Below are 23,272 nucleotides of genomic sequence, written 5' to 3'. Positions count from 1 at the left end.
GATTATCTACATTTTTTATATAAACCCCTATATATTTATTCATGTGCCATATTGGTCCTTCGGAAATTGAGAAAAGTACGATTTTTTTTTCATCAAACCATCAGAAATTCGGAAATCAAATTGATTACAAATATTTTTAGAAAAACCATCACCACCAAACTTTGGCATTTTGAAACCGAACATCATGCTCGGTATTGAGTAGCCAACCCATTCCAATTAAAAATAAATATAAATAAAAGGGCATACTGAAGACAATATTCGGTTTTCTTCTTTCTCAAACGAGAAACAGTTTCGTTTTTTTTTTATTATTTTTTTTTGGCATTTCTTTCTCAACCTGAACATCATTTTTTTTTTCTTTTTCCAAACTGAACATGGTCATCAGTTTCATTCTCTTTGATTTTTTTGTGGCATCCTACGAAGAGAAGAGGCCTAACCAGGTTCAAACACAATACCAAGCATGATGTTCTAAAATGTTCTAAAAACCATCACCCCCGAACTTGATTACAAATTCGAAAAGTAATGTCATGCGGAAATCTTACTGCCAAAATGTACAATTTCATATGATATGAGCGTGTGCATCATCCATTTAGGATTGTCTACTCTTATCACAAATATTAAGGGTAGGAGAACCTTCGTACAAATTAGAAACTTTACAGGCCCAAATGAAAACTTTAAAACTTTACAAACCAAAGGAATAAAATGTGATACTGCAAGCATAATTAAGCATATACATGCTCATTTTCTTCCTGTCAAACTGCCTTCCTATAAACTAGCATGCACTTACATTTTTAATATAAATTTGCTACAGCATGAAGCCCTCACTAATTAAAATAGGTGATTTCGGGATTAAAAGCACTGATTGCTATGTATAATAGAGAAACAGCTACAGACAAAATGCACAACTGCTCCACTGCTACGATAACAAAATAATATACAGTAACACATTAATCCATCACAAACGCTAACAAATAAATAAACAGCTATGAATACTGTTAACTATACCTAAAAGCACCAACAGCACTGCATAGTGCATACGAGACCCTACCCTTCTCCTAATTAAACTAAAAGAAGGAGAAAGGGGAGACAAACAACCAGGCCAAATGTACATCAATCGAGAAAACCAGTCTTTCTCCAAATAGCGTTTCTTACCTGGCGAAGGTCTCTTCCCTTAAGGGTTCGACCGGCACCTTCTAGAACAGAGAATGTTGTCATCGGTGAATCTCTTGCACGTGCACGGTCCACAATTTCATGCGGAGGAAGCATCTCTTCTTCATCGCTCTTCTCATCCTCTTCTTCTTCTTCTTCATGCAAGATTGAATCTTTTCTGTTTTTGAGCCTTGCAGGTACCACTGGTACATTGACTGGTGCTGACTGGTATTGTGGGGCCTAAGCATGTAATGCAGATAGGAATTAGATTCTGAATTCACATACTTGTTTTTTCTAAACCAAGTCTGGGAGTTTTTTTTTTTTTCTCAAGAACTGTACTTATTCAAAGCTGCTATAGAGAGAAGTAGAGAATTGGAGATAATGTGCATGTATGAAAGCCCGAGTTCTCACTGAAAATTGCATCATCTAAGAAATAACCGGGGTTTAATTAAGTAGCATACTAGTCTAACGCCAATTACTATGCATGATGATGAACGAGAATATATATTAACTGATGGCATCACTCAAAATTGAAACAGTAATAACAATGAAATCCCCAAAATGTAATTTCAATTAGTCACGAACAAGTCCAAATCCACAGGAAAAACAATATAGTATACCTGAGGGAACTCGCGCCGGGGCTTGGGAATTGCAGGGATCATGCGAGCGGAGGATGGAGAGGAGGAAGAGGAAGAAGGAGAAGACGAGGCGGAGGCGACAGAGGAGGAAGAAGGAAGAGCAGCGAGTATTCCTTCAGGCGGGCGGGTAAAGGATGTGCGGCGGGAGAAAGCAATCGGGTTAGAGTTCGGGTTCGGATTCAGTGTACGCGCTTGAATCGGAGGGCTTGGTGGGGGCCCATCGGAGCGATCGGGGGAGGAGGCGAAGAGATCGGATTCGTTGAGCTCGAAAGAGGAGGTGGAGTTGGAGTGGGAAGGGGAGGGGGAGATGAGAAGGGACCGGAATTGATTAGGATTGAAGGACTTATTCGAGCGGTGCCGATCCATCGATGCCCCAATGCCCCAATGCCCCGACCAAATGGGGCGAAGATAGGTGAGAGGGTGAGTGAGGAGGGCTGGCTGATTGCAAAATAGTGGCGAAAGAGACGGGAAGGAAGATACCCGATGACAAGTGAGGACCCAAGTCCAAGTCCGAAATGAATACGTATCGTAAGGTAACAGAATATTTCTGTTTGGATCTGGACCGTCTAATCAGAATCCACACGACTATTAAAGCACACCCGTGCGTTCTACCTCGAGCAGGATTGGCCCAATCTCTATCGAACGGCTTTTATTTAAAAAGAAATAATTTGTTACCTCAAAGAATTTGATTCAGTCCGCAATCTCGATTCCCGGGTCACGGTGATGCTGAATTCGTATCCTCTGAGATATCTTAAACTTTGCGTGACTTTATAGAAAATCCCAACCGTTTAAATACCTTTTGTACGAATCTCAAAGCACACATAATACTGACCCCCTCATCACTCCCGAATAGGAACCGGACACGTCGGTCACGCAAAAGTTGAGATATCTCAGAGGATACGCACTCGGTGATACCGATGCTGAGCTTAATAGACGAAGCCGGATGCTCTGAAGTAACTCTAAATTTTAATTGTAGGTCTGGACCGTCCGATCAAACTCAAGCCAATCCGGTCCGAGATGAAATGCACCCCATTTCTTTAATATTTGTGCTAAAACAAATCTGACGTTCCGGATCCAAAAATTAAAATTTGAGTTACTTTAGGTGATGGGAATTCGTAATTGGCCGGCTATGCGATCTGAAAAATAGACTTTAATACGTTTAGTTTCGTTTAACCGACTTATAAAAATTTGTGCATTTTTCTACTAACGTACAAGCTTTAACTCAAAATAATTTCTGTCATAAAGGCCTTTAAAAAAATTCTTTGAGTTATTCATTATAAAACCGACTCAAATAGTTTAAAATTCACCATACCAACTAGTAGTAATTTGAGTGTTTGTTGAGAGTTGAAACTTTACATAAGTTAAATTTGTGAGTTTTTTCTTTCAAACCAATTGCATCATATTTATTTAGTGTAAGAAATAATTGTTTTGAAATTGAGATGCTTTGGCGTGATCGAATACGATTTTCTTTTTAACTTTTTTTTTAATCAAAATTTGTGTGTTTTCTCTCTATTTATATTTATTTTATATTTTGTGCATACTTTGATATTTTAGCTTGATTGCTATTTTAGTTTGATTTGAGATGAAAATTCAGTTATAAATAAAATAAAATAAATTGAAATCAAAACATTTAACTTAGTCGTATCTCGTATATATTAAACATCTGAGATGACCACAAGAATACGACGTAAAACAAGGTGCAACTACAATATAAATAAAATTAGTTCAAAAAAATGCACCAAAAAAGAGAAGGTTGAAATAAAAATAAAAAACAGAGAGAAGGTACCCATTCAGAAACGCTCCAGTTTGTTTCACATCCAGATGACCAGATGAGAACTTTTGTCACAATTCCTTGCAATTAAGGAGCTTTAGAACGTACCCCATCCACCAATAAGCTATTAAAGAAGCAAATGGAAATAAATCCCCTTTTTTTAGTTATCATTTGAAAAAAATAAATAAATACAAAAGTTAGCCATGAAACTCAAAAAAAAAAAATTAAAGTTATCCGGTACGCAAATGTTATCTGAGTATCATTCAAGGGTGACACGCATATATTATTTGTGCACCACCGATGATCTTAGGCGGCATGCATATATTATGTGCGTACTCTCGAAGAGTGTCTTAGGTGGTGCATATATGTTTCTGGTTTTGACCTCAAAGAGTTTGTGGTTATTTTGAGGGTAACTCAGATGCTGAATATGACTTCGAGGTCATATTTGAACATAGAGGCAGACACTATAATAATGGAGTTAATTGATCTCTATTTTTTATTTTTTCAAAGTTTTTATTTTGTGCCTTAATTTTTATATAATTTATAATAAAATGTTATGAATAATGTAAAATGATCCTCCATTTGTAGCAACTTTTATATGATTGATTATAACTTAAAAGTTTGACTCCGCCTCTGTTTGAACAGTTTTTGTATGGTGTGTTGAAAAGCAAAGAACCATTGGGCTTGGAGAGGTTTTAGTATCAAGGTCGTGATATCGTTACTGTTTCTTAGTCTTCTATGAAATGCCTATATCGCGTAGGTAGTTCTTCTAAGAGGCATTAGAAGCTCTCATTGTCAGAAATCTGTCCACATTTTGGCTTATAAAAGGCAATTTTCTCAACACTGCTTGAATATGAAAATCCTGAGCTGCTGACTAAATTAATTTTAGAGTTTTTATTAAACTTTTACATCATTTAAATTAATTTTAGCCAACAATTTTATCGTGTATGAAGTTTATAAATAATTTCTTAATAAGAATTTTTTCTAAATAGTTTCTAAATAAGAAACTGCTCTGCTTTATGAAATTGGAAAGTCAAAGGTTCAATAGGGATAAAATGAATATTTTTATGAAGGTGGGACCCACTCATTCACTTTTATTTTTTTCTACCACGCCATTGTATCTTTCACTGTGTACAATTTGACATTGGCTGTGCGTAGGCTTTGAGAAATGGGAAGAGCCAATTCTTTTTCATTTTCTCAGATGAATTCATAAATATAGTCACATTTCCGGTTACTAAATAATCAGACATAGGGCCACTTTTCAGTTACTGGATAACTGGATATTTTTTTTGAGTCCGGTGACTAAATTATCGAAAAAGTAGTCTTAGTTGGATTATCTAGTAATCGGAAGGGGTATTTTTTAAAATCCATTCAAAAATTAAACAGATTCGGTAATTTTATTTTATTTTTTAGTATTAATAAAAATTTCAGTATATTTGATAGGTATTGAAACTTGCTTTCACATTCTTTAGAAGGCAAACTATTTTCATCTTTATTTTTTAAGTTTACTTATTTTATAACTATTAACAGACTTGCATATTTTAGGTTTGAGGATCTTTAGTTAGGTGTAAAATATACAATTTGGTACAATTTTTATAGCAAATATAATATATATAAAGACTTATTTTATTTGTATTAAGACTTGCTCCAATAATGTGGACTGCCGTATTCTAGAAATTGATCTCCAGTTATATTTTGGAGAATTTGAGGTTGGCGAACCATTTCTCTCTTCTCAACAAATAAATATATTACTTTACACACATTCTTTACATCATATAATTATCATAAAATATTAAAAATTAGTACTATTTTTCAAAATATAAATTATAAATTAAATAATATTTTTTATTAATCAATTTTGTCATAATAATAAATATTATACAACTGAATATACGAATAAAAAATATATCTTATTTTATATTTATCAATTATCTTATAAGATGGTGGTACCAAATATCTCTCGTAATATTGAAGCTTTTTTCTTATCCGTATTTTTAGCGTTGGATTTGCTTATCTCTAGTTAATTAATTTGATTGAAAGACTTATATTTAATACTTATCTCCTCATTTAGAAGTGTTAATATATATAAGGTGTAGTATATTGGTTAATTACTCTTTCTTAAAATGAAACAACTCTTTCTTAAAAGTGTCACAACTCTTGTTAAATATGTTTGATTCGATTCTTAAAATGATGCAACTCTTTCTTAATTACTTCATAAAAATTCTCACCTAGTTAATTGTATCGTTCTTCATTATACATAGTTTTGATATTTAAAAAAAACGTTTATTTCTAAATTCACTATAAGTAAAATTTATTAATAATTGTTATATTATTTTATAGTTTTACACTTTTTAAAAAATATTTATTTCGAATTAAAATCTGAAAAACATTTTTAATATTCATCATACTAAATGCAATACAAATTAAGTTAATGAATAAACCAGATAATCCACATGAGCATATCACGTTATAAGGGGACCCAGATAATCTCTGACAGATGGGATCCACATATCAGCGACAGTTAATTTTGTGAATCCTATTTCTAATATCGATATATTAGAAGGATATATATAGCAAAATCCTGTATTACTTTTTTCTTCCCGGAAGCGGTTTCTTCAAAGTTCCAATTCTTCACTTCGCAGCTTCCCTTTCTCTTTCTCCGGCGATCACCAGAAAATTCGCTATGATTTCGACGGTATTCTAACTACATCTGTATTTTTAAGTTTTCAACTTTACCAATTATCCCCTCTAATTTCCTCTAATTTGACAGGATAACGATCCAGTAGAGACTTCGCAAAGTCCCAGATCTCCATCGGGGAAGGCTTTTGTGATGATTTCAGTAACGGAGCCAGTTAAGATGGGGACTGGAGTTCAATCCTACATCTCTTACCGTGTCATCACTAAGGTTTTTTTTCCTCGATTTAACAATAATAAGATATTAATTTTTGCCTCTTTTATGCCGCTTTCGTTGTTACAGCGAGAATTTTGGGTTAATTGAATTGATTAACTGAGATTCTAGTTGTGCTTTCTGGTAAATATTACTAAATTGATCTGTTGATTCTGATTTGGTCATAAAATGTGTGACCTTGTTCAGATGAAAGGGGAGATTAAATAACATAAATTTGTATTGAGAGATAGAAATTAAGCAAGAGTAGAGACATTGAGAGAGAGACTATATTTGCATTGCTAGGAGTAGGGTTCTTATTAATATAAGTTCATTTTTTATTAAATGCAGAGTAATATGACAGAATTTGAGGGGCCAGAGAAAATAGTAATTAGGAGATACAGTGATTTTGAGTGGTTACATGATAAGCTTTCTGAGAAGTACAAGGGCATTTTTATTCCTCCTCTTCCTGAAAAGAGTGCTGTTGGTAACTGAAATTAATTTCTTTCTTCATTTATTCCAAGTTTGAATCTTCAATGGGAACTTTGGAAACAAAATTCATTTTTTTAAATGCAGAGAAGTTTAGATTTAGTGCGGAGTTCATAGAGATGAGGCGGCAAGGTCTGGATGTGTTTATCAATAGAATTGCTTCTCACCCTGTGCTCAGGAAAAGTGAAGATTTAAGGACCTTTTTGCTTGAAGAAGAAGAGGTAATCTTTCCATTTATATTTTGATATTTAGAATAACTGAAACATATTTTGAGAAATAAAATTTAATTCATGCTAAGTTATGATACAATGAAATATTGCATTGACAGTGATGCTGTGGTACTGAACTGGTATCAACCAGTCAGGTAGTCCTAGTCTTATGATATTACACCATGTTTATTATAAAATTGGAACTGAACTGGTATAGTGCTCAAGGTGTGTCAAATATTGGCTTGAGGTCTAAATTTGTTTCCATATAACTTAACTGTGCATTATATCATATCTGCACAGTTCAACTAAAATATTAAATTGATTTAAATTTCATTCGTGGCATAACATAATAAAATAATCACAACTTATAGTAATTATTATGTCACTTCATAAATTAATGTGATAAGGATGATTGTAACAATATAATTAACTAGAACAGGAACATAAAGGTTCAATAATAGATCATAATTATGGAGGAGCAAGATATCCCTTCAATAAACCTGCAATCAATCGAAAATATTAATTAGGGTTATCACATGTTATCACTGAATTACTATCATAATTGTGAATCTGAATTGAACTGAATTAGGATACTACGGTACTAATCGGCAGACCGCATAGTCAATCCAATCACGTCACATCATAATTTATAGTTTTTTAAAGAAGACAACACCACCTTTCACTGAGCAACTTGATTTTGGTACTTTAATGGAACAGAGAATGGAGAGGATCAGATCTATCGAGGCTGGCATATTCAGTAAGAAATCTTCAGATATCTTCCAAATGTTTAAGGTAAACAACATGCATTTGTAATACATATATATATCGAAGTTCTATTTAGAACCCTGATAAAGGAAAGCGGCTGATAGCGCTATAGCTATATAGAACCCTAATATACAACAACAACAACAACCAAGTCTTTAGTCCCAAACAAGTTGGGGTAGGCTAGAAATGAAACCCATCCATATAGAACCCTGATATATATACATAATATTATTTTGGTTGGTAAATGAATTACTGTTTTTCATGCTTTTGATTTTGTTTTAATTATTTTGTGAAATGTATTGTAGGACGTGCAATCAAAAGTGAGTGATGTCGTACTGGGTAAGGAAAAGCCAGTCGAGGAATCAGATCCAGAATATGAGAAACTGAAGACTTATATTTTTGAGCTTGAAAACCATTTAGCAGAGACTCAGAAGCAAGCTTTTCGTCTTGTCAAGAGGCACAGAGGTAGCACTATTAATATTTTACTTCTTAACCTTCTTTGTTGGTATCCTTTGCATAGGTTCAGTGAGTTCTAATAAAATTTGTTGTCAGAACTGGGGCAGTCATTGGCAGATTTTGGCAAGGCAATGAAGCTATTAGGTGCATGTGAAGGGGAATCTTTTGGAAAGGCTTTCTCTGAGCTTGGTTCAAAGGGAGAAATTCTCTCTCTCAAGCTACAAAAGGAGGTTATTATAAAATACCTGATTTTTTTAATTGTACTGTGAGATAAATGAAGCTCATTTTATTTTATTTTTTATTTGTCTTCAGGCATATAACCTTCTAATGAACTTTGAAGAACCATTAAAAGACTATGTGCGAGCTGTCCAATCAATAAAGGTATTTTCCTTTTTTGTAGGCTAATTGCACATTGTGAGAACAAATAATTGTTCAATTGTGAATTAGTCTTGCCATTTTTGGAATAAATTCTGCTCTGTAGGACAAAGTTTGAGTGAAGCTATGCTAATATTCATATTGCGGATCAACCCATGCTATAGATCTATATTTCTATTTTCAAAGTTCAAAAAGTCGATGTAAACACAATTTCCATATGAAATGTACTTGAAAAGCAAATTTTACATTTTTTAGAATTTTTTAACTATTTATAGGTGGTAAATCACTGTTTTTGGATGGTTTAGAATTTTCAAATCAAGTGATTTTCTACCTATCTAAAAAAAATAGTAAAAAAATTCTAAGCAACATAAAATTGGGTCTGCAAGTATATTTTCAGATGAAGATCATGCTGAATGATTCAAATCGATTGTTTGCACTTTAAAAACGGAGATATGAATCCATAGTGTGGGCTGCTGTATAATATGCATATTTCCATAGCCTCACTCATAATGATTTTCTTACTTTTTGGCAGCACTGGTAGTTTCAATGCCAGTATATCTTAGCTCATATTTTGGCTTACTAGCTGAAATTGTAATTCTTGTCTGAAGCTGAGGAAAAAAACTGAAAACAAAATTTTAAGTCTAAAAGGACATCAGAAAAAAATTTAGCATATGTACTTTGCATGTGTGGGACTAAAGGCTTGGTTGTTGTTGTTGTTGATATATACTTTGCATAAATATGTAGGCTACCATGGCGGATAGAGCAAATGCTTTCAGACAGCATTGTGAGTTAGCGGAAACCACCAAGCTCAAGGAGATAAATCTGTATGTTCGATCCTTCCTTAACCATATCTTTTCTAGACTATTTCTCCTCAATATTTTCATTATTTTTTTATTTTGTATGCACAGAGATAAGTTGAGGCTGATGCATTCAGAGAGAGCCCGGGAAGCTGAAATTGACTTCAAAGAGGCAAGTGACCTCTTAACTTTTGCTTTGCCTTATTGAAATGATTTCTTATCCATATTGAGTTGATGCATTTTTTTTGCTTATAGTTCATTTAGAGTTTAGACTAATAAATCACAAAATTGCAGTCAAAAGCGGAGAGTGAGGAAGCTACAAAGAGATTCGAAGCAATAATAAATACAATGAATGAAGAATTAGCGCGCTTCCAGGAGCAAAAAACAGCTGAGTTAGGCCTTGCTTTTCATGAATTTGCAAAGGGTCAGGCCAAGCTGGCGCATGACGTGGCTGATGCTTGGAGAGGTGTTCTGCCAAAGCTTGAGGCTTTGTAATTCTTAATTATTTGTATCAATTGTAATTTCTGTATCGGAATTTTTCTGTTTAGTTCTTTTTTTCTTTTTAGTCTTTTATTATTTTGATATTTTTTTCTTTCATCTATGTACTTGATTTTAGTGTGTATGGTCTTTGTTATACTTGATTTTTCAATAGAACTTGTGAGAAGAAAATGTGGCACATAAAGATGCAGTGTTGGAATCGAAATGTATGTGCCTTTATTCTTTCGCAGAAAACTATAAGAACTAATTAAAGCCAGAGTTTGGCATTTTTGCATAAGGTTGGTACACTGCATGACGCCAAAATTGCGCTGTTAAATATTTACCCCTATAAGTCTGGCAATTAGACGATATTGCACGGGTAAAGTTCCTCTCCTTTTCCTAAATCAAATGGAGAGGTTGGCGTTTGTTTCTTTTTTTTCCTCCATTCGAGCGCCCCTTTACCTCTTTCTGAACATGAGGCCAAAGTTCGAGTTGAACAAAACCCTATCTAACCAGTTGTTTGCTCCATCCCTAGTATACTAATGGCAGCTCTTAAACAGCTCTTGATAAATTCTAATTTTCACCAAAAGTCTCCTTCTTTCTCTTCTTCTCCGCAATTCAGCTTGAACAATCGAGTTATTCTTTCCACATCCAATGAGAATTCCTTCAAAGCAAACAAGATAACATATTGTAGCAAAAACAGGAGAACTATTTACCTGCAAAGGGCTGAATCAAGAAAAGATGGAATTGTGTCGGTCGAAGATGACGACGATGGGGTTAGTCTAGGAACATTGAAATTGCCGGGAAACACTGATGTTGCTCGGTTTGAGACATTGCTCTTTCAGGTATACTAAAATACTCTTACACAGTGCTAAAATAAAAGCTTAATTCAATACACTGATTTCCCAACCCCCCCTCTTTTTCTATTTACTCGAATCATTTTCCTCTAGAAAAGGGGGAAAAAAAAAACCAAAGATGGCATATTGAGTTGGAATCTTATTTCTGTAACAGTGGGGAAATAGCCTCTGCCAAGGTGCAAATATTCCCCTTCCCATGCCTCTCAAGGTTAGCTCCCTTCTTCCATTTCAATCAAATAACTAATCTTAGTCGCATTATTATTATTATTATTATCATTATCATTGAGGAGCACAATTAAGATGGTCAAAATGGTAAATATGAAGGTGGACAAAGTACAAGGAGGAGTGAGGTTGGGCTTCACAGAAGTCGATCAAGGGAAAACCGAAGTTGTAGTCTATATCGATTGCATTGTTTGTCCAGAAACTGATGGAACAGGGCCGGTTTTTCGAGCTATAAGAAATGGACCTTCAAAAGCTCAGGCACCGCCTGGCGAGCCGAGAATTATGCGAAGTCTCCTCCAAGCCCTCCAAAAATCAATTCAAATTGCAAGGCTCTAGAAGCAATGTAAATTGTTTTTTTTTTTTCTTGTAAGTGTTGTGATACTTATTTTTTCTCTGAATTAATTAAGAGAGCATTTGGATAGATACGTTAAATATCACAATCAACACTTCCATTTGATTTCTGTATTAATTAGTCACATGCACTTATGTACTCTACTCATATGTATACTTTTATGACAAAGTAATGATTATGCAGAGAAAGTGTTCAAAATATAGGAAGGATTAACAATATAAAAATACCCTCCATATAAAATTATGTTTTAAGAATAATTATAAGAAATAATGAAGTAATAATAATATACTAAGTAAATAATAACAGTAAAACTAATTACAAACATTGTGCTTCCTGCACAATGCCGCTAGTCGAGACTGCAGTACCTCTTCATCCTGTGCCCCGGTCTTCGCTCAACAAACTTGGAGCTCTCTTAACTCTTATCCAATCCTTGTCGATACGTCTTGCCAATCATTTTCTGGTTGTTGATTATGCGGCTGTTGTTTGAAAAAAGAAGAGAAACTGACGCATCTTTCAAAGTACTGTCTGGAGCAACTATGGATTTGGTAGATCTTATTTGAAGGGATGTAATAGCATGGAACAACTTGTAATTAGTCAAGATTCTTGGTTGCTTTGTGCATTCTTCTTCTCCTATTCTGTATCTGTAAACTCTCTTGGTTTGGTTGAATAAAAGTTGTAAGCAGTTATCGACCTACTTCAACTTGCCTCAAAAAAAAAAGATATTTCAATTCTAAAAATTAATCCAATTTTTCTCATTTGGTGTTAGTTTGTTTGGTCCAAAGTCCAAACAGACCCCAAGTTACAGCATTATGGATCAGGAAATCATGCCTAAAGGCCAGGATTGCATGTAAATTATTGCGGTTTTTCATGTTTTTTACTTTTTAATTTTTTCATAATAAATTTTTTAAAACTGAAATGTCAAAAATAAAAACGGTTAGATATGATATATATTATGTTCTTATAATATAGATATAAAAATAAAATCACTTACCAGTTTTATTTTTATACGAATTAATAAGTTAAAAAGCTATTGATTTGAAATTACTCACATTACTATATTTTTGCTAGGTTTTTATGTCAACTAAATAAAGTTGAAAAGTCCGCAATATTTTATATATGCATAGAAAGAATAATATAAATTATATTTAATGATTTTATATTGATATTTGGGTTTTAATTTTAAGTAATTGAAGACTTACAATTTTAAAAGTCAAGACAAGAAGTTGAGGCATTTGAACCCTTTTTCATTGAAATGAATTTAGTAAAATTACAAAACAATAAAAATTATATAATTTGTTAGATACAGTATTCACAACTGACAGTTTGGCCGAGTGGTCTAAGGCGCCAGATTTAGGCTCTGGTCCGAAAGGGCGTGGGTTCAAATCCCACAGCTGTCACTATTTTTTCATTAATTTTGTTTATTTATTTCTCTCACACTGTCACACGTTCTCAGCCTCTCTACGTTGGGAACCCTTACAGTTGTAACAATAATATTTGCTAATTACTATGCAGTACTGTAACATTTGTGTCGGTTAATTAAGAATCTGTATTTTCTGTTAGGATCCGAGTCAATATATACTTTTGCTAAAACCATCTATCTCTACTTTTGCTAAAACCTGATATTGTCTCTTTCTCGAAAAAAAAAAAAAACCTGATATTTTCTTAGATAGAGCTTGTTTCTTTATAAAATGTGCAAACAAAATTATATATTAGCGAATTCTGCAGTGCTGACGTTATTGTTTCCAATCTCCATTTGCAAAAGATTAAGACTAGATCTATCCAGCGGGACATGCTTTGCGTTTTTGCAAAGTTTCGAGCTTTTCAGGAAGCATAGATTTTTATTTCTTTTAAATGTCAAGAATAAATAATTCGGACATCCCGACCGAAGCAAAAACAACTATTATTCACAAACGACCATAATTCAGAATACATATCACCCCAGGTACCTGAGGTGCAAGTGGTGAATCTGGACCGTTCATTTCACTTGGCACGAATCTCAAAGCAGACCGGTACTGGATTGAGTTTGATATGGATGAAATTGATCTGAGCCGTCCATTTTTTTTCAAATTGCACCTCCGGTAACTGGGGGATATGGACTCCATAATTCAGCTCAAATACGGATCAAATTGAATCTGAATTGATCAGATTAGATACTTAGGTTTCATATCATTGAAGTTTTACAGATTTGAATGTGAATTCAAAGTTGGCTTTGGGTTCTGGTTCCAGTCAGATCAAACCAGGTTTTGGCACCTCTACCTTCTTTTGATTTATTTTTCCCAACTAAAGAGGGCAGTAAGGGCGTGTTCGGCCGAATCACTGTTCACGTGGGAAAAAAAAAATTCAGTTCAACTAAAAAAATTCAATTCAACTAAAAGAGAAGATCAAATGCAGATAGATGAAAAATGCATCTCAGTATGTACAAATAAGAATTAATTTAACAGTACATATCAGACAAAATTGGACAAGTTATTCTTCTAACAGTCTCAATCTAATGAATATAAATCAGAGTTAAAGAGGCACCAGTGCCTCTTTAAGGACACCTCCCGTCTCCATTTTCCACGATTTATCTACCAGCGGTGCCAGATCTCTGCAATTAATTTTCAAGCAACAACAATTGCTTATATCTGCACCATAAAGAAATTAGCTTCTGTAGAGCAGATAGAAGCGTGCAATCTCAAACTGTAAACCTTGCATAAAAAATACTGGTAACAACCACTTCATCAAGAATTTACATGACAAGCTTATTGAACTCTTAAACAATTTGGGTTTATTTGGGTTTGATTGCGCTTTGAACTTTGCTGCTGATTTGAGGTCGGATAACACTTAACTGTGCTGATGTAGCACCTGTCCGACTTGGCTATGCATCAGCTACAAAGTTTGCTTCACATTTTTTAAGATCATATTGGAATAGTCACATGGACTATAATCTTTAAAACTTTTTATTCCCATATTCCTAAACCAAATTCTTTTCATTGTAAGTAAAGGTAATTGTACTTCAATTATGAAATATATCTTACACAATATGTAGACTTTTTGCCAACCGCAGCACTTGATAGGTGCTAATTGACAAATGAGCCAAAAAGAAACCAAACCTCAAAGATCAAGCGCCTAATTGAACCAAAAGTTATTGTCCATGGGTCAAAGTCTGACACCCTCCAAAATCATGCTAACTACTCTAGTATGTGCGGTTCCAGTAATAGAGGTAATAATTAGAAAAAAAAATAATGGCCAAATAAAGTGCATTTTTACCACTCAGGAAATTGGAAAACAATACCAACTCTTTCTGGTAAAAGAGACTTTGGTGGTTCAATTGGCTCGAATCGATTCCATACTTCTGTATAATAATGGACCCACATGTAGTTTGAGCCAATCCAGCCAAAATCTAATAAAAGTAAAAAATTAGGAAGTAAAGACTTAGATGAGAAAGCAAAGCAAATTGATTTTTTTGAGGTCAAGCAAGTAGCAACTAACTATTATAAATTGTTACCTGTAAAAAGGAGGCTTTCCCACTTCCACTTTGCCCAAAAATCAGCCCAAATCTACACTGGTACATTTACGATCAGTCTTTAATTTGCTTCTCAAAGAATAAAAGTCTAAGCATGAAATTTTCTGTGATTGATTGTACCTCATTCTGCCACTAAATTTCAAGTGTAGAATTTTTTAGTCTTTCTTTATTGATAATTTAGTTTTCAATAATTGATGGCATGAAGTATATTTGTCCCTATAAATCTGAAAAAACCCTAAACGATGAAAAGGAAAAGGTCCACAAAATTAATAAATTACAAATGACATCTGTAAAGTAAGCTTTAGTGCTGGTACTGGTATATCAACAGTTTGCATCTTTTATTTTTCTCATTGTTGTTAATTATGTCGGGGTTCTTTAAAATAACTGAGGCTTAACTTAGCCAAAATTATTTTTCTGCCATAAGAACCACAAAAGAGAGCAACTTAAAAGAAATGTACCGACATACACGTCAATATCGCCATTTAGTTCAAAAGGAAAGTCCCTCCTTAACATAAGCTAGAACTATACCTTTTTCCACGAAGAGAAAGATTGATTTCATTCAAAATACTTTGCTGGGTCCCAGGAGGTTTGTAGCTCAAATTTCTAACCTTAAAGAAAATAACTGCATCTATATCAATTTTTCAAATCCTATACATTAATAACCATAATTAGACATATATAAGAAAACAAGATGAACCATAATTAAACATATATAGCTGCATCAGAAAACAATTATACCATTCTGAGAATGATATAATATAAGATCTAGTCCTTTAATCTGAGGATGATAAAATATAATTTCTGCACTAATTAGAGATGGTGTGTTCTCCAATGAATCTCTATGCATTTCGTCAGAGATGACAACATATAAGTTACTAGATACTGATAAGTTGAGATAGTAATCACTGATATCATCAACAGCTTCTCTAACCAGGCCTTTGTTTGTCTACCCATGACGGGCAACAGAGTCAATGGTAATACTCTCGGCCCAAAAAGAACAAGTTCTATTTCCAATTTCTTTTCAAATTCTTCGACTAAGACCGCATGCCCGACAGAGTATTTTCAGCCATTTTTCATTCCAATCCCCTGGCATTCTGACAGCCACAAATTACAATATTTTCACAAATCAGACCCCCAGAATTAGAATTTTACAAACAAGCCTGTCAAATCTCAAGAAACCTACCAGTACAGAAGAAAATGCTTTGTGACGAAAACCAAATTCTAATTGAAACCTACCAGTACAGATGAAGTAGAGGATAGCATCAAATCAGCATAGAGAACACAAATAGAGAACAAGCAGTTGTGGCAATTATTCTTTTTCGCATTTTATTTTTATTTTTGAGAAGCATGTAACCTGTAAGATATCTTATTTCTATTTAATCAATATGCCACAGGTTTTCAATAAAAATAAAAATTGAGATGCTTATTTACAAATTTGAGGTTTAAATAGTTGCAAATAGAGATTTAATGAATAGGCATCAAAAGTGTAAGTTGGAAGAAGCGTCAGCTAAAAAAATAAAAATAAAAACTATAATTAGGTTTGAGGTTTACACACTTGAACGTAGTAATTTAAATGGTAGACATAAAATGATTAAATAGTTGAGAAGCTGCATTCTAAGAGGCGTATCGACTTTTTAGAAGGTCGTCATGGTCAAAAGTATCAGCTGTTGAAAAAAAAAAAACTTAGATTTGATGTTTAAACGCTTAAATATAGTAGTTTAAATGATACACATCAAATGTTTAAATGGTTGAGAAGTTTAAAATCTTGAGAAGTTAAAGTGCTCGTGAATTTTAATTAAAAAAATAACTGCTTAAAAATAAATCAAAAATATTTCTTTATGGATCTCATTTGAAAGACAAAATCGAGTAAAAAATGTTTGTATTTTTAGATTCGCAAAATTTATTATGAATTATCGGAAAAATTGACGAGAATGATCAGATGAAAAAAAAAGTGGGTGAAAGTAATTTTTCCTTTTTTGGTTTGAAAATAAAAGTAATTAGAAGTTAAAATTATCAAGATTTAGAATTTAAATGATTATAGATAAAGTTTTAAAAACTTGTGAATAGATAAAGGGAAATGCTACCGATTTTTTTATATATATCCAAAAAATAAATAAAATTTAAATAAATATCCCAATCCCGACTGAAATTCGAAATTTATCCAAACTGGTTATCCAATAACTGGATTTGGGACAAATGTCCGGTTAGTGGATTCCCGAACTCAAGAAATAAAACCGGTTAACCACTAACCGGAAAGTTTTTTTTTTTTTTTTAATTTAACCGGTTAATCACTAACCGGAAATTTTTTTTTTAAACAGAAATTTCTAATTTTTTTTTTGTATTAAAATATTAGAAATGTTGAATATATTTCTTTGAAAATAGATGGAATACAATATAATTTGATTTATTAGAAAGACTGCAACAAATAACCCGGATCACTATTTTTCAGGCCGGATTTTTCGCGGCTGTAAGAAAAATTAATATATTTCTTTATATTATTGGAAAAAAATAAAAATGTTTAGATTCTGAGTTATTGATCCTGGTTCAAAAGTCACTTCTAGGTAATCCATAAAATATTGTGATATTTCTAGGACATTTAATTTATGAAAAGTTGTATTTATTTTTGAAAACAAATAAAAACTTTAATTTATTTAATGATTGTTTTTCAAAAAGAATTCTCAAAATAGATACAACTTTTTATAAATTAAATGTACTAAAAAGATCACAATATTTTCTGGATTATCTGGAAGTGACTTTTGAACCGGGATCAATAACTCAGAATCTAAACATTTTTATTTTTTTCCAATAACACAAAGAAATATATTAATTTTTCTTACAGCCGCGAAAAATCCGGCCTGAAAAATATTGATCCGGATTATTTGTTGCAGTCTTTCTAATAAATCAAATTATATTATATTTTATCTATTTTCAAGGAAATATATTCAACATTTCTAATATTTTAATACAAAAATAACAAAAATTAGAAATTTCTGTTTTTTTTTAAAAAAAAACACAACTTTCCGGTTAGTGGTTAACCGGTTTTATTTCTTGAGTTCGGGAATCCACTAACCGAACATTTGTCCCAAATCCGGTTATTGGTTAACCGGTTTGGGTAAATTTCAAATTTCAGTCGGGATTGGAATATTTTTTAAAATTTTATTTATTTTTTGGATATAAATAAAAAAATCGGGAAGTGCTATTCTACACGCACAATTTCAAGTTTTGAGCGCTGAGCTCTTTATATTCCCTTTTTACCCTTTTTCTCACTTTGTGAATAATTAGAAACATGCGACCCGATTTTATCTTTTCACCTTTCTTTATCTAACCTAATTAATAAAGAATCAATAAGATAAAGGAAATTAATAAAAGAACTTCAATGGAGAAGTTCATTCCGCTTCGTACATCGTACAACTTTCCTCTACTTCATCGTCTCCTCTATTGCTTTGTGACGAAAACCAAATTCTGGCTTGGACTCAGATCCAAATTTAAACTCGGAGTCAGACTCGGATTCAGGTTCAAACTCACTTTGAGAAGCGTGCAGCTATTATTAGAGAGAAACATATTTTGAGGATTGACTATTTACCTTTTCTAGAAGTATTAATAGTATTTTTATTTCCTATGTTTACATTTCATGTTTAAATTTAATCCCTCCTTATGGCCTATAAAAGGAGATGTCATGCATGTAAGAGAAGATGAACTTTGATCAATATATTTTCTTCTTGAGAGTTTATACTTGATTTTTGCTATTTAGCTTTTCTTTGTTTCTATTCCACTAAATCGAGTTCGAGACCCGTCACTAGCGGAGTTGAGATTCAGGACCGAGATTGCATCAAGTGGTATCAGAGCAAGTTCTTCTTTTATTGTTCAATATCTCACTAAACCAAACAAAACTTGTACACACGGAGTCACTAGTGGAAAAACATGAATCAGGATCGGCCTATCTGGATCGGTTATATGAAACAACCGATACTAATACCTATCTGGATCGGTTTTCTGAACAAAACCGATCCTAAAAACTAGTTAGATCGGGTTTTTTAGTCAACCGATCCTAATTTGTGAACTATCCGGATCGGTTTTTTATAAAACCGATCCTGATACTATCAGGATCGGTTGTTCTAAAAAACCGATCCTAATAGTTAAACTATTAGGATCGGTTCTTCTAAAAAACCGATCCTGATAGTATCAGGATCCGTTGTTCTAAAAAACCGATCCTAATAGTTAAACTATTAGGATCGGTTGTTTAGAACAACTGATCCTGATACAATTTTTTTTTTCAAAATTGGTTATGCAAAAAAAAAAAAAAAAAAAAAAAAAAAAAAAAAAAAAAAAAAAAATCAGGGTCGGTTTTTTATAAAGAACCGATCCTGATACTATTAGGATCGGTTTTTTATAAAAAACCGACCCTGATTTTTTTTTTTTTTTTTTTTTTTTTTTACAGAACCAATTTTGAAAAAAAAAAATTGTATCAGGATCGGTTTTATTGCTAAAAACCGATCCTGATAGTATCTGGATCGGTTTTTAGCAATAAAACCGATCCTGATAGTTTTTTTCTTTTATTTGGAAAATCTTTTCGTATGGTTATGTTTAAATAAATATAAAAAATTACATATTAGAAATATAAGTTAATTATTTAATAGAAATTTTATTTAATTTTCAAATTCTACTTAAATAATATTAAGATCCAACGTAAACTATTTACGGCCGTGCGATGTTGCTATATTGTTTTGCTTTGATGAACTAGTAAATGAATCCCGAATTGTATCAAATTTTATAATGGTGAAATTAATATGACATTCTTTCATTTTAACGGTTCCGATCGACCAAATGCTAATGTTCGTATTCGTTCCTTCACAACCCCACACAACAAGGGTTCAAGTCCTATGTATATTATTATATGGCACAAGTCATTGATGCATCATGCATGATTGTATAAAAAAATTCAATAGTCAAAATGACTTCAAAATGAAATATCAATGTCAAATAATTAATTATATTATCACATAAATTTTAATAATATAAATTACATTAATTTTCATCAAAATTACATTAATGAAATGTCAATGTCAAATAGTACCTATCTCCTGTTTAATATTATTTAAGTAGAATTTGAAAATTAAATAAAATTTCTATTAAATAATTAACTTATATTTCTAATATGTAATTTTTTATATTTATTTAAACATAACCATATGAAAAGATTTTCCAAATAAAAGAAAAAAACTATCAGGATCGGTTTTATTGCTAAAAACCGATCCAGATACTATCAGGATCGGTTTTTAGCAATAAAACCGATCCTGATACAATTTTTTTTTTCAAAATTGGTTCTGTAAAAAAAAAAAAAAAAAAAAAAAAAAAAAAAAAAAAATCAGGGTCGGTTTTTTATAAAAAACCGATCCTGATACTATCTGGATCGGTTTTTAGCAATAAAACCGATCCAGATAGTTTTTTTCTTTTATTTGGAAAATCTTTTCATATGGTTATGTTTAAATAAATATAAAAAATTACATATTAGAAATATAAGTTAATTATTTAATAGAAATTTTATTTAATTTTCAAATTCTACTTAAATAATATTAAGATCCAACGTAAACTATTTACGACCGTGCGATGTTGCTATATTGTTTTGCTTTGATGAACTAGTAAATGAATCCCGAATTGTATCAAATTTTATAATGGTGAAATTAATATGACATTCTTTCATTTTAACGGTTCCGATCGACCAAATGCTAATGTTTGTATTCGTTCCTTCACAACCCCACACAACAAGGGTTCAAGTCTTATGTATATTATTATATGGCACAAGTCATTGATGCATCATGCATGATTGTATAAAAAAAATTCAATAGTCAAAATGACTTCAAAATGAAATATCAATGTCAAATAATTAATTATATTATCACATAAATTTTAATAATATAAATTACATTAATTTTCATCAAAATTACATTAATGAAATGTCAATGTCAAATAGTACCTATCTCCTGTTTAATATTATTTAAGTAGAATTTGAAAATTAAATAAAATTTCTATTAAATAATTAACTTATATTTCTAATATGTAATTTTTTATATTTATTTAAACATAACCATATGAAAAGAGTTTCCAAATAAAAGAAAAAAACTATCTGGATCGGTTTTATTGCTAAAAACCGATCCAGATACTATCAGGATCGGTTTTTAGCAATAAAACCGATCCTGATACAATTTTTTTTTTCAAAATTGATTCTGTAAAAAAAAAAAAAAAAAAAAAAAAAAAAAAAAAAAATCAGGATCGGTTTTTTATAAAAAACCGATCCTGATTTTTTTTTTTTTTTTTTTTTTTTTTTTTACAGAATCAATTTTGAAAAAAAAAAATTGTATCAAGATCGGTTTTTTATAATAAAAAACCGATCCTGATACTATTTTTATACAAAAAAATTAGTATCAGGATCGGTTCTTTATAAACAACCGATCCTAATGATAATTCCTATATAACCAGCTTAGCTAGGGTTCTTCTTATTTTCATTTCGCGCCTCTCATTTTCAATTTAGCATCTCTGTCTCTGTCTCCGTATCTTCCTCTCAAATCCTCAGTACTCTGTCTCTCTCTCTCTGTCTCCGTCTCTCCCTCTCCTCCGTGTCTCTCTCTCTCTTTCTCTCCGTCTCTTCCTCTCAAATCCGAGCCTCTCGCACCTCCGACTCAATTGTGCCAGTTTTTAATTTGTTTTATTGTTTCAAAAATTAATTAATGGTGTTTGTATATTGTTTTACAGTTTTGAGGACATCTCTCTCAAGTTACTTAATCATCCGGCCGATCAACTATCATGGTATTAGCTTTATCTAATTTTCTCATTATTATACTTTTAAAACACATTTTTTTGTATTTTTTATTGGAAAATGTTTTTCCATCTAATTGTTACCTTTGTTTTTGTTTTTAGGGTCTTTTTTAATCTCAAGTGATGTGATTGCAAAAGAGGTAATTATTGATTTTTTTTATTGTTGTGCTTTACATTAATTGCATAAATGTGTATATTGTATAAATGTGTGTTAATTGAAGAAATAGCCCAATTAGTCAATTGTATGTTTGTTAATTAATTTTTTTTTGGATTTAGATTTCTTGTTATAACATGTAATGCTTCACAAAACTTTTTATGAAGTACATGAATTTTTTGTAATAGTTTAAGATGTGTATGATAATTAATTTAGAATGTGTATATGATATTTAATTGATTATTGCTTCTTACTGTGCAACAAAAAAAAATTTAGGATGCTGGCCAGCAAAATATATATGGAAGCTGGTCAAATAAATAAAAATATTTTTTTTAGCTTCAATAAAACATCAGGATCGGTTATTTTAAACAACCGATCCAGATTACTACTATTAGGATCGGTTGTTTAAAATAACCGATCCTAATTCTAAAAAAAAAAAAAAAACTTTTAGGATCGGTTTTTAAATAAAAACCGATCCTAAAAGTTTTTTTTTTTATCAGATCATAATTTAAAAAAAAAAAAAAAAAAAAAATTTTAGGATCGGTTTTTAAATAAAAACCGATCCTAAAAGTTTTTTTTTTTTTTTTTTGGAATTATGATCTGAAATACAATCAAGATCGGTTTTAATATAAAACCGATCTTGATAGTACGTATCAGGATCGGTTGTTATGTAATTTAAAAAAAAAATTCGAAAATACTATCAAGATCGGTTCTTATATAAAAACCGATCTTGATAGTACGTATCGGGATCGGTTCTTAGTCAAAAACCGATCTAGATAACAACTATTAAGATCGGTTTTATTAAAAAACCGATCCTAATAGTTTCTATTTGGATCGGTTCTTGAAAAATATAAAACCGATCCTGATAGTATCAGTATCGCCTTCATCAGGATCGGTTGGATTCCGATACTGATATGTGTATATAACCGATCCTGATTCCTGTTTTTCCACTAGTGAGTAGAGTTTGAGATGTGCTGTCGTCAAGTGGTATCGGAGCAAGTTCGACAACTACCTTTACGCTTGTGTGAAGTTATATCTCTGACAACCATCAAGTTCGACAACTACTTTTGCGCTTGCGTGAAGTTGTATCCCCAACAACCATTATCATCAACTATTCTACTGAACAATCTTCACTACAACAATGACTGATCCGAATGATGTGGAATTGGTTTAGATTATCTTAAATGTTGACTTGAGTTGGAGAAGTAATTTGCGATGATGTGGAAGAAATCCCCTGACAACCCTCTCAATCAAGTTATTAAGTTGGTTTAGATTATCTTAAATGTTGACTTGAGTTGTGATTTTTCTACTAATTCAACTTTCTAATACAGCATGCTGCTGAGTGATTGATAGGTTGACACA

The 23,272-nt window shown here is 32.0% G+C and overlaps 3 protein-coding genes, 1 long non-coding RNA gene and 1 other non-coding gene across 5 annotated transcripts; 3 read left to right on the top strand and 2 right to left on the bottom strand.

Annotated features, from left to right (window-relative positions):
* Positions 1 to 896: 896 nt before the first annotated feature.
* On the bottom strand, positions 897 to 2,244 carry LOC144575788 (uncharacterized). Its single transcript, XM_078326035.1, has 2 exons — positions 1,767 to 2,244; positions 897 to 1,386 (listed from the first exon to the last, which is right to left on the bottom strand). The coding sequence occupies exons 1-2, from the start codon at positions 2,148 to 2,150 to the stop codon at positions 1,108 to 1,110; spliced, it is 663 nt and encodes a 220-aa protein (XP_078182161.1). The 5' UTR covers positions 2,151 to 2,244; the 3' UTR covers positions 897 to 1,107.
* A 3,873-nt stretch (positions 2,245 to 6,117) lies between these two features.
* On the top strand, positions 6,118 to 10,179 carry SNX1 (sorting nexin 1). Its single transcript, XM_078325475.1, has 11 exons — positions 6,118 to 6,250; positions 6,326 to 6,460; positions 6,791 to 6,926; positions 7,016 to 7,149; positions 7,855 to 7,929; positions 8,208 to 8,367; positions 8,455 to 8,588; positions 8,671 to 8,739; positions 9,478 to 9,557; positions 9,642 to 9,702; positions 9,825 to 10,179. Exons 1-11 carry the CDS (start codon positions 6,239 to 6,241, stop codon positions 10,023 to 10,025), a joined length of 1,197 nt encoding a protein of 398 aa, XP_078181601.1. The 5' UTR covers positions 6,118 to 6,238; the 3' UTR covers positions 10,026 to 10,179.
* Positions 10,180 to 10,468: 289 nt separating this feature from the next.
* Positions 10,469 to 11,547, top strand: LOC144575371 (uncharacterized). Its single transcript, XM_078325476.1, has 3 exons — positions 10,469 to 10,852; positions 11,019 to 11,072; positions 11,189 to 11,547. The coding sequence occupies exons 1-3, from the start codon at positions 10,550 to 10,552 to the stop codon at positions 11,420 to 11,422; spliced, it is 591 nt and encodes a 196-aa protein (XP_078181602.1). The 5' UTR covers positions 10,469 to 10,549; the 3' UTR covers positions 11,423 to 11,547.
* A 1,208-nt stretch (positions 11,548 to 12,755) lies between these two features.
* On the top strand, positions 12,756 to 12,835 carry TRNAL-UAG (transfer RNA leucine (anticodon UAG)). Its single transcript has one exon. It is a non-coding gene; the product is annotated as a tRNA-Leu (tRNA).
* Positions 12,836 to 14,458: 1,623 nt separating this feature from the next.
* LOC144575887 (uncharacterized) lies at positions 14,459 to 15,565 on the bottom strand. Its single transcript, XR_013518547.1, has 3 exons — positions 15,472 to 15,565; positions 14,926 to 14,977; positions 14,459 to 14,820 (listed from the first exon to the last, which is right to left on the bottom strand). It is a non-coding gene; the product is annotated as an uncharacterized LOC144575887 (long non-coding RNA).
* Positions 15,566 to 23,272: the final 7,707 nt, after the last annotated feature.

The sequence above is a fragment of the Carex rostrata genome, chromosome 24 (genome assembly GCF_964058835.1).
Source record: "Carex rostrata chromosome 24, lpCarRost1.2, whole genome shotgun sequence".
NCBI lineage: Eukaryota > Viridiplantae > Streptophyta > Magnoliopsida > Poales > Cyperaceae > Carex > Carex rostrata.
Note: the sequence above shows the minus strand (reverse complement) of the source record. Positions and strands in the feature narration are given on the sequence as shown.

Coding starts and splice junctions, on each gene's coding strand:
- LOC144575788 (XM_078326035.1), bottom strand. CDS start 2,150: ATGGATCGGCACCGCTCGAATAAGTCCTTCAATCCTAATCAATTCCGG. Junction 1,387..1,766: donor CCCGGCGCGAGTTCCCTCAG/GTATACTATATT, acceptor TTACATGCTTAG/GCCCCACAATACCAGTCAGC.
- SNX1 (XM_078325475.1), top strand. Junction 8,589..8,670: donor CTCTCAAGCTACAAAAGGAG/GTTATTATAAAA, acceptor ATTTGTCTTCAG/GCATATAACCTTCTAATGAA. Junction 9,558..9,641: donor AAGCTCAAGGAGATAAATCT/GTATGTTCGATC, acceptor TTGTATGCACAG/AGATAAGTTGAGGCTGATGC.
- LOC144575371 (XM_078325476.1), top strand. CDS start 10,550: ATGGCAGCTCTTAAACAGCTCTTGATAAATTCTAATTTTCACCAAAAG. Junction 10,853..11,018: donor TTGAGACATTGCTCTTTCAG/GTATACTAAAAT, acceptor TTTCTGTAACAG/TGGGGAAATAGCCTCTGCCA. Junction 11,073..11,188: donor CCCTTCCCATGCCTCTCAAG/GTTAGCTCCCTT, acceptor GTAAATATGAAG/GTGGACAAAGTACAAGGAGG.